This window comes from Aquarana catesbeiana, linkage group LG02 (assembly GCF_042186555.1).
Source record: "Aquarana catesbeiana isolate 2022-GZ linkage group LG02, ASM4218655v1, whole genome shotgun sequence".
Lineage (NCBI taxonomy): Eukaryota > Metazoa > Chordata > Amphibia > Anura > Ranidae > Aquarana > Aquarana catesbeiana.
Window position 1 is genome coordinate 648,126,363 of NC_133325.1, and position 9,440 is coordinate 648,135,802.

General features: G+C 40.1%; 1 protein-coding gene across 1 annotated transcript in view; it reads left to right on the plus strand.

Moving 5' to 3' along the window:
* PHEX (phosphate regulating endopeptidase X-linked) overlaps nt 1-3,850 on the plus strand; it is a 398,049-nt gene extending 394,199 nt beyond the window's left edge. The window contains exon 22 of the mRNA XM_073616504.1: nt 1,385-3,850. Coding sequence (XP_073472605.1) covers nt 1,385-1,487 — 103 coding nt within the window. The 3' untranslated portion in view covers nt 1,488-3,850. The remainder of the gene's footprint in view (nt 1-1,384) is intronic.
* Nucleotides 3,851-9,440: the final 5,590 nt, after the last annotated feature.

Genomic DNA, 9,440 nt, shown 5'->3' on the forward strand with positions numbered 1-9,440 from the left:
ATAGGTGTGATTCCCACACCTGTAACCGCCTGTAACAGTGTGAACCTAGGGTGAAGTGTGTTTTTAAATTTTATATACATAGGGAAATATTTAGCAGGTAATGTGACATTGAACAAGTATTTACTGTAGGTATATGCTCATGGTACATGTATTACATGTACTACAGGGAATGATTAACCACCTGTGAATGTTGGCCAAATGTCACATTCCTTGCTTTATAAATATGCCCCTTAAAAAAACACTTATTATGAAATACTACCTGTTGCTAATAGAATAGGGCTTAATTTACTAAAATTGGAGAGTTCATAGAAACCAATCAGCTTCCAGTTTGTTTTCAATGTTTAATTGAAGAAGCTGAAATTAGAAGCTGATTGGCTACCATGCACAGCTGCACCAGATTTTGCACTCTCTAGTTTTACTAATTCAACCTCATAGAAACAAAGACAAAGAAACACAGCACACAAAGTCGCCCACTTGTTTGTTTGTTTTTTTTTACATTTAGGTTGGGTTTTCTATTTGTTTGATTTGTTGTTGTTGTCTTTTGTCTTTTTGTCTTTTTGTTTTTTTAACCTTTTGGCCTGAGTAGGTGAAAAAAAGTTCATATCTAGAGTGCAGTTACCTGGTGGTGTTGGCATAGGTCTCTTGAAGCTCCGGTTCTCTAACCAACCAGATTGGAAACTTCCTCATAGTGTAGAAGACTGGCCTGCTCTTTTAAAGCTGCCTTACGTACCTATAAGCCTATCACTATTATGCATAACCTCACTTGCCAATTGGGAAGCACAACAGTTGGGATGGAGCAGACCACCCTTTTACACAATCAGCTAGTATCCAAACTCATTCTTAAATGTGGCCAAGGTTGCAAAGGACCAGCAATGCTTTTGCTAAGTTCTAAAGAAATTACTAGCCATTGGACATTCTCAGGTAAGACTTTTTTGTGACAAAATATGCAAGATTAATAAAAATTTTATTTTATTTATTTATTTCAGGTACTTATATAGCGCCATCAATTTACGCAGCGCTTTACATATACATTGTACATTCACATCAGTCCCTACCCTCAAGGAGCTTACAATCTAAGGTCCCTAACTCACATTCATGCATACTAGGGACAATTTAGACAGGACCCAATTAACCTACCAGCATGTCTTTGGAGTGTGGGAGGAAACCGGAGTACCCGGAGGAAACCCACGCAGGCACAGGGAGAACTTGCAAACTCCAGGCAGGTAGTGTCGTGGTTGAGATTTGAACTAGCAACCCTTCTTACTGCTAGGCGAAAGTGCTATCCACTACACCACTGTTGTGTACTTGCCAGTTGTCATTACAAATCTGCATCTTTATTATAAAAGTTAATTCAACAATTACAAAATATATTTTTTCTTTCCAGAGTGATTGGTGCAATGAGTAATTTTGAAGAATTTCGTAAAGTTTTCAGTTGTCCAGAAAACACATTAATGAACCGAGGAAATAACTCATGTAGAGTCTGGTAGACGGGGAAATATTTAAGGAAACAATGTTTGAGCTGCTGTACAAACTGCTGTTTTATTTTATTTGAAATTTTGGAACCAAAGAGGATAATCCACTTTAATGTATTTCTGCTATCTGGAAAAAAAGCCATGATTACCTTTGAACATATTTTCTTGGGCATATCTTACATGCAGTTAACCATGCCTTTATATGATTATGACTGTTGTATTTTGTAGTGTGGTATACAAATTATTTCTTTTAAATTTATACAGAATTTTAAGTTTCTGAAATATGCAAATAAAGAGAAAAGAGTGTGCACTATTATATATATTAGTGTAATAAAGTAGTGAAATTAATGTAAAAGAGGAAATCTTATTTTCAAGGTGTGCAGTGTTGTACATAACTGTATATTCTTGGTAATACTTGCACTGAAAGCCATTAATGTATTTAAAATGTCTTTTAAAGTGTCGTTTTTGAATGGTATTTTATATTACCAGCCTGGAGAAACACAATTTTATTAAATGAAAACTACATTAAAGTACTTTTTTGAATAACTAATAAATACCTTGTAAATTCATTAAGCAAAGAAAAGTAGGAACTTTCCTGTATTGTGAAACTAATGAAAGTTTAGTGTGTTTGTATAGAAAACAAATAAGCTATCTGTCTGCTTACAAGACTACAAATATAGACAACAGTGAAGGCATTTAAGGAGTCATCTAAACAACAAACCTGTTTTCATGACCAAACATTCAAATTAGGGGAGGAAGTAAGGCCGTCATACACGGTGCAAATTACTTTCTTGCAACATGGGTTGCAGGAAAGAAATTTACACGATTCCGCTATCAATACAGACAGTGCTGACAGGGGAATCAGCAATTGTCTTCTCCCGGAAGGGGGGGGGGGTTAGGGAATAAGCCTCTAGAGATAATCGTAAGAGAATCCCGCAGGCTGGTTGTACCCAAGTTGATCGATTAATAAACTTGGTACATTCAGCCTGCCCATTAACCTCCCTGGCGGTATGTTTATGTCAGATTTTTACATCTCAAAGCGGTACAATTATTTTGCATAGAAATTTGGCGTTTTATATTGTAGGCCTGTAATTCTTAGCAATAACACACTTAAATCTGTCCACCAAGAGTCTAGTAGATATCCCGGGTATGATGAAGTTTGAAACACAAAACCATAAATTAGAATATAATAAATAAATATAAATAATTATAAAAAATAATATAATAATAATAAAATTAATTTCCCCATGATTCACTATCACTCAATTCTGCAAGTGTTCTAATTTACTATCACTGTTTTCTAGCTGGTCTAAACCCACTTTTGACGTAAAGGGACACTTTTTGGTTGCTATGGACAATCTCATGTTTCCAGGCAGAAAGAACAGTATATATAATATAAAACTGCATGCAGGACATTGGACAAAGCACTGGGGACAAAAGGGATGTGAAATAATTTCATACAGTACTGTAATCTGCAAGATTACAGTGTACTGTATGTGTTATGTTTTTTCACTTTTTTGAATTTGCCGCCGGGCTCCGCTCCCGTGCGTCACAACGCTCGCAGGGAACAGAGCCCAGCACAGAGAGGCTTTGGGCAGAGGACAGAGCCCACGGACACAGCGGGGGGAATCACAGGATCCTGGTGACAAGGTAAGCATAATGCACCAGGATCCTGCAATGCAATCCCGAGTGTGGCTCAGGGTTACCGCTAATGGTGCTGAAATTTAACCCCGAGCCACACTCAGGAAAACCGCCAGGGAGGTGAACGATTACACAGACAGTTTTAATCCCCTAGAAGCATGTGGGTCACATGTGAGCTCCTGTGGAAGGGTAGGAGAAGGGAGAGGATACAGCCCACACACCATAGACAGTAACAGATATTGCAAGAGAAACAATAGCAATCTGTCAAGTTTTCTAACGCTGCCCATAGATGTGGTCATTCCCTCTCAACAGAAGTTGACCTAATAATCAACTTTTGTCGAATGGGACTGTTGGAAAACATTTGTTGATCAGGATGCTGCAGTCAATAGCCAGCAGTTGCTGATCAGTGTATTCTGACCGTGAAGGAGTCCCATTGACAGAATACATGGGCACAGTAGGAAGAATTCCGCCATTCACCTCTCATATGTGTTTTTTAAACAAGGTATCTATGGTTACCCTAATGCCGCGTACACACGAGCGGACTTTACGGCAGACTTTGTATGGCGGACATTTCGACGGACTTTACAACGGACTTTCGAATGAACGGACTTGCCTACACACGATCAACCAAAGTCCGACGGATTCGTACGTGATGACGTACACCGGACTAAAACAAGGAAGTTCATAGCCAGTAGCCAATAGCTGCCCTAGCGTCGTTTTTTTATCCGTCGGACTAGCATACAGACGAGCAGACTTTTCGACCGGACTCGAGCCCATCGGAAAGATTTGAAACATGTTTCATTTCTAGGTCCGTCAAACTTTTGGGGAAAAAAAGTCCGCTGGAGCCCACACACAATCGAATTGTCCAATGGACTCTGGTCTGCCGGACCAAGTATGCCGTAAAGTCTGGTTGTGTGTACGCGGCATTACTGTCTTGATTCCTTTCTTAGATATCTATTGAATATCATTGTTTGAGGCTGCTCATGAACAAGATAATTAGTCTGAAATGGTCAGATGGAGAGCCTAAACTTTATGTCAATGAGTATGTCCAGGATAACACTGTATACTTAGCCAAATGTTTAAAATTTATTGTTGGCTTTGGCCATTTAATGGCACAATAAAAATACCATATTGTTAAATTAAAAACAAGAAAGAAAAGCTGACATTTACGTGAATATTCTATGAAATTATAAAAACATGAAAACACAAAGTATTAAATATGCATATATGTAACAGTAAAAATATTTTTTAAATTCCAGGATAATCAACGTTATAGTCAAGATTCACTTTTCATTCTATTTAATTGCATTTTTTTAATGCTATTGCACATATCAAGTAATAAACAAGTTTTTCTGGTTACTAAATGTATTATCATATATTTAGAATGTATATTATTTTACACAGTTTATTTTTTCTGTTGGGCAAAAACAATTCATTTATTGATTACTTATGAGACTGATCACTAAGCAAAATGATGAAAAGTTGCATAAGCTATTGAAATGTATGAGTCTTTTTTTAAATCAATTCCTATTTTATTGGTGCGTGACATTGTAGACAATTCAACAGGTTCTGCTGATATACTATATGATATTGACAGTGTGAAATAAGCTTTAAGATATCTTTCACCATCAACTGTCTTTAGTACAGTATATTCGTTTGTAAATACCCCTTTGATTGGAATACTCAGGAAATAGTGTCCAAAGTGTTTTTGGATTTCTGTTGTTTATTTTTTTTTGCCTGTACATGCAATGTAGATAGCTGTGTGCACTGCAAAATGCTGTGTCCATTTCAAGGGCCCTGTGCAGAATGGTTGTATTAATAAAAATAGATGTACAAAGCAATAAAACCAATGCAAACCAATAAACAAGTAGATGACCTAATGGTGGAAAAAATATTCTTCATATAGTTCACATTAAGGCCCATGTAAGCTCTTTTAAATCAGCTCAATACATTCCTGGCACTTCAAGACAAAAAGACTCTAAATGTCTTATTTTCATTTCCCTTTATTCTCTTTATTTTCATTTTAAAGCAGCTGTTGCCTGAGTAGAAAAGCCTGTTTCCTGCCAGAAATCTTCTGAATTGGATTCTCTGCAGAGATCCACCATACCCCTGAATGAGTCAGAGCCAGAGCTCTCTAATCATCAGGGAGCATAGCATGAATTTTGCTGATTGCAGAGCTTTAGCTTTGTCTTATTAGTGGTCAAGTTGGAACTTTGCAGAAAGACCACTGCTTCCTCACAAAAAGCCACTCTGCAGTTGCTGGAAGTAGACAAACTTTTCAATAGCTGATTTAGATAGAAAAAGAAAAGAGCTCAGCTGGACTGTAATCATCTCAGTGTTACAGTTATTAAATATGTATAATGTTGTATCATGTTAGACATAAATCAGTAGACATGTGCAATTTGTATCGTTCTGAATTAGTTTTTTAACTAATTTCGACAAACTGGTTAATTCTGAAATATCCAAATTAACGAAAACTCATTTAACGAATTCTTCTGAATATTCATAAATTTGAATATCCAAAAATATCTGAAATAATAACTAACTAATAATAACTTAATTATTACTAACTATTAAATTATAGGTATTAAAATTTCCTTTCACATTTGGCTGTTACTGAACGTAACAAATACAAATCTATTTGAAATTCCGAATCATCTGAAATAACGAATGCCGTATCTAAACGAATGGAACTTAACAAATTAATAATAATAAATAACAATAATACTAATAAAAACATTTTATTATTATTATTATTAATTTGTTCATTACATTCCATTTGTTTAGATGCGGCATTCATTATTTCGGATAATTCGTAACTTCGGATAAATCCGTATTCGTTACATTTACTAACAGCTAAATTTGAAAGGAAATTTCAATACCTATAATTTAATAGTTAGTCATTAGTAATTAGTTATTTTTTCGAGTTTTCGGATTTTCTTTCTTATTTTCGGATTTTCGAATTTACAAATTTATGAATTTTCTAATTGACAAATTTACGAATTGTGAACATAACGAATGACCCGAAAAACAAAACAAAAAGGAACATGTTTTTCGACAGTGCACAAGTCTATAAATCAGTATAGACATTTTGGAGTATTTATTGATTGCCCTCCTGTAAGCTCACATTAGAGATCCGGAGTAGCCAATTGCAACACTAAAGAGACTGACATTCTTGATAGGGGTCTAGTTAATGGGGTTGGTGCAGAAGATGGAGTGGTAAGTCAGGATGATCAGGTTTGAAGCTCGGTTACTGTAGTTAGAAGGGGTGGCAGGGGTTCACAAGCATCCACACAAACACGCCAAGTTGGGTTAAGAGGTGTTAGTGGCAAACTTAGAGTATGTAGCCCTAGACGTCACTGTAACTCCTAACAGCTGAGAGAGAAACCCATCTAGTAGGAATGGCAAAGGTAATGTAGGAAAGCTTAAAAAGTTGGTGATAATAAGTGATTCTATAACTAGGTCACCCGGATTGCTCCAACTGAATGAGCTTGTGTGTCCCCTCTGCTAGTGTTTGCGATTTGGTGGCTTGAGTAGACATATTACCGGGAGGGGCTGAGCATTACCTATCTGTCTTGGCCCATGCTTGGACCAATGACAGAATACATGAAAGATCCTTAATCAGTTTAGAAAACAGACTTCAAGTTGAAGTGAAGGAACACTAGGGTTAAAATCTCTGGAATATTACCTGCCCTATGTGCAATACTGAGAGATAAATGCCAAGCAAAAACTTAGCAAGATAAACACATGACTAAAAATCTGCTATAAAAGGGAAGGATTTTGGTTTCCAGAGCACTTGGTTGACTTTTCATTAGGGTAAAATCTATATTCTAAAGATGGTTTGTACCTCAATAGAAGTAGGTCTGCTTTGCTAGGGGGAAGGTTTATAGGAAGGTTGGATGGGGCATTTAAACTAGAACTAAGAGGGGAGGGTGAATTTGAATATAATAGGGCTGATGAATCAGACAGGTGTCAGACACTAATAAATGGTGGGATGGGAAAAATTAGGGGAAGGCAGGCGGTTGCAATTCACATGTTCCAAACAAACTATTTGTATTACAAAAAAAGATATGGTAAAAATAATTGCAAAATGCATCAATGGCTTATTCACCAATACCAGAAGTTTGCCAAGCAAAATAGGTGGGCTGGAAGCTTTGATGCATAAAGGTATTTATGATTTAATTGATATTGATGAATCTGGGCTGTTATTATTTCTTACTGTGCTCGTTTTCAATAGACAGTTTATAATAAAAAGGTGTCAGTGACTTAGGAAATTGACTGGTGTAATAGTCAAAGTCAGGAAATTCATAAACTTATTGCATGACAATTTTGCCAGGCACTGTGATATGAATCTTGAGGGAGAACTCCATGCCAAATTTTAAATAAAAAACCGTCATGGATTCCCCTCCAAGAGCATACCAGGCCCTTCGGTCTGTTATGGATTCTAAGGGGAACCCCCTACGCTGAAAAAACTGTGTGGGGGTCCCCCAAAATCCATACCAGACCCTTACCTGAACACGCAGCCCAGCCGGTCAGGAAAGGGGGTGGGGACAAGCGAGCGCTCCCCCTCCTGAACCGTACCAGGCTGCATGCCCTCAACATGGGGGATGGGTGCTTTGGGGAAGGGGGGCGTGCTGCGGGCCCCCCACCCCAAAGCACCTTGTCCCCATGTTAATAACAAGGGCCTCTTCCAGACAACACCCGACAAAGTAATTTATTAGGCAGCTCCGGGGGTCTTCTTCCGACTTCGGGGGTCCACTTCTGCACTCTCCAGTCTCTTCTCCACCCCGCCTCTTATGACGGCATAGTCCCATCATGCACCGGGACTATGCCATCATAAGAGGCGGGGTCACCCGGTGACATCACACGGTGACCATGCCCCATGCCTATATAAGTCGGCGCACACCTCGCAGACGGAATTACGGTGGGAGAGAGCGTCATGTCAACATCGGAAGAAGAGAAGAGGGGAGAAGACAACGACGTAGAAGAAGAAGACCGGGCCCCCGCTAGCAAAAGAGCTGGAAGAAGATAGCGGGGGATCCGGCAGAAGATACCGGAGAAGACACGGACAGCGGCAGAAGACCGGGCCCCCGCTAGAAAAAGAGTTGGAAGAAGACAGTGGGGTATCCGGCAGAAGATAGCGGACACTAAGAGAAGAACCGGACACCGGGAAAAGATGCGGAGAAGAGGCCGGAGAGTGCGGAAGAAGACCCCCGAAGTCGGAAGAAGACCCCATGGAGTTGCCTAATAAATTACTTTAAAAACCTGTGTAATGTGTTTTTTTCTTGACACTTTTCTCCCCCAGGTGAATGGGTAGGGGTACCATGTACCCCATACTCATTCACGTAGGGTGGGGGGCCGGGATCTGGGGGCCCCTTTATTAAAGGGGCTCCTGGATTCTGATAAGCCCCACGCCCGCAGACCCCGACAACCAACGGCCAGGGTTGTCAAGAGGGTTGGAAGAGGCCCTTGTCCTCATCAACATGGGGACAATGTGCATTGGGGTGGGGGGGCCCGCTGCGTGCCCCCTTCCCCAAAGTACCCATCCCCCATGTTGAGGGCCTGTGGCCTGGTATGGTTCAGGAGGGGGGGGCGCTCGCTTGTCCTCACCCCCTTTCCTGACCGCCCGGGCTGTGTGCTCAGATAAGGGTCTGGTATGGATTTTGGGGGACCCCCATGCCGTTTTTTCAGCATAGGGGTTTCCCCTTAAAATCCATAACAGACCGAAGGGCCTGGTATGCTCTTGGAGGGGAATCCATGCCGGTTTTTTATTTAAAATTTGGCGTGGAGTTCTCCCTCAAGATTCATATCACAGTGCCTGGCATTGGCGGGGATCCAAGTCGGATCCCCGTGCTGCTTGTCACTCATTGGGAAAGGAAAAAACATTTTTTCCTTTCCCGATGAGTGAGCCAGCTCGGCGCTGCTATCTGCAGCTGACACAGTGCACTGCGATTACCTGCGGTTATGTGCGGATAACTGCGCTAAATCGCTCCTGGATGCAGTCAATTCTATTTTTTCTATCCGCACCAAACCGCATGTAATCAAAACACAGTGTGTGAATGGGGCCATAGGAAAGCATTGTGTGCATTTAGCTGCTGTAGAAAATGCAGCTAAAAGCACAATTCTATCCGTCTGTGTGAAAGGATAAGGCCCCTTTCACACTGGCCCGTTTTTCAAGTGCTAAAAATAGCGCCTGAAAAACACCCTAAAGAAGTGGCTCCATTCACTTCACTTCCTGATTCCCTCACCTAGGATGGCGGCGGCAGCTGCCGAGAACCGAGTGGGTTCTCGGCGTCCCCTGCCGACATCGCTGGACCCTGGAAGAGG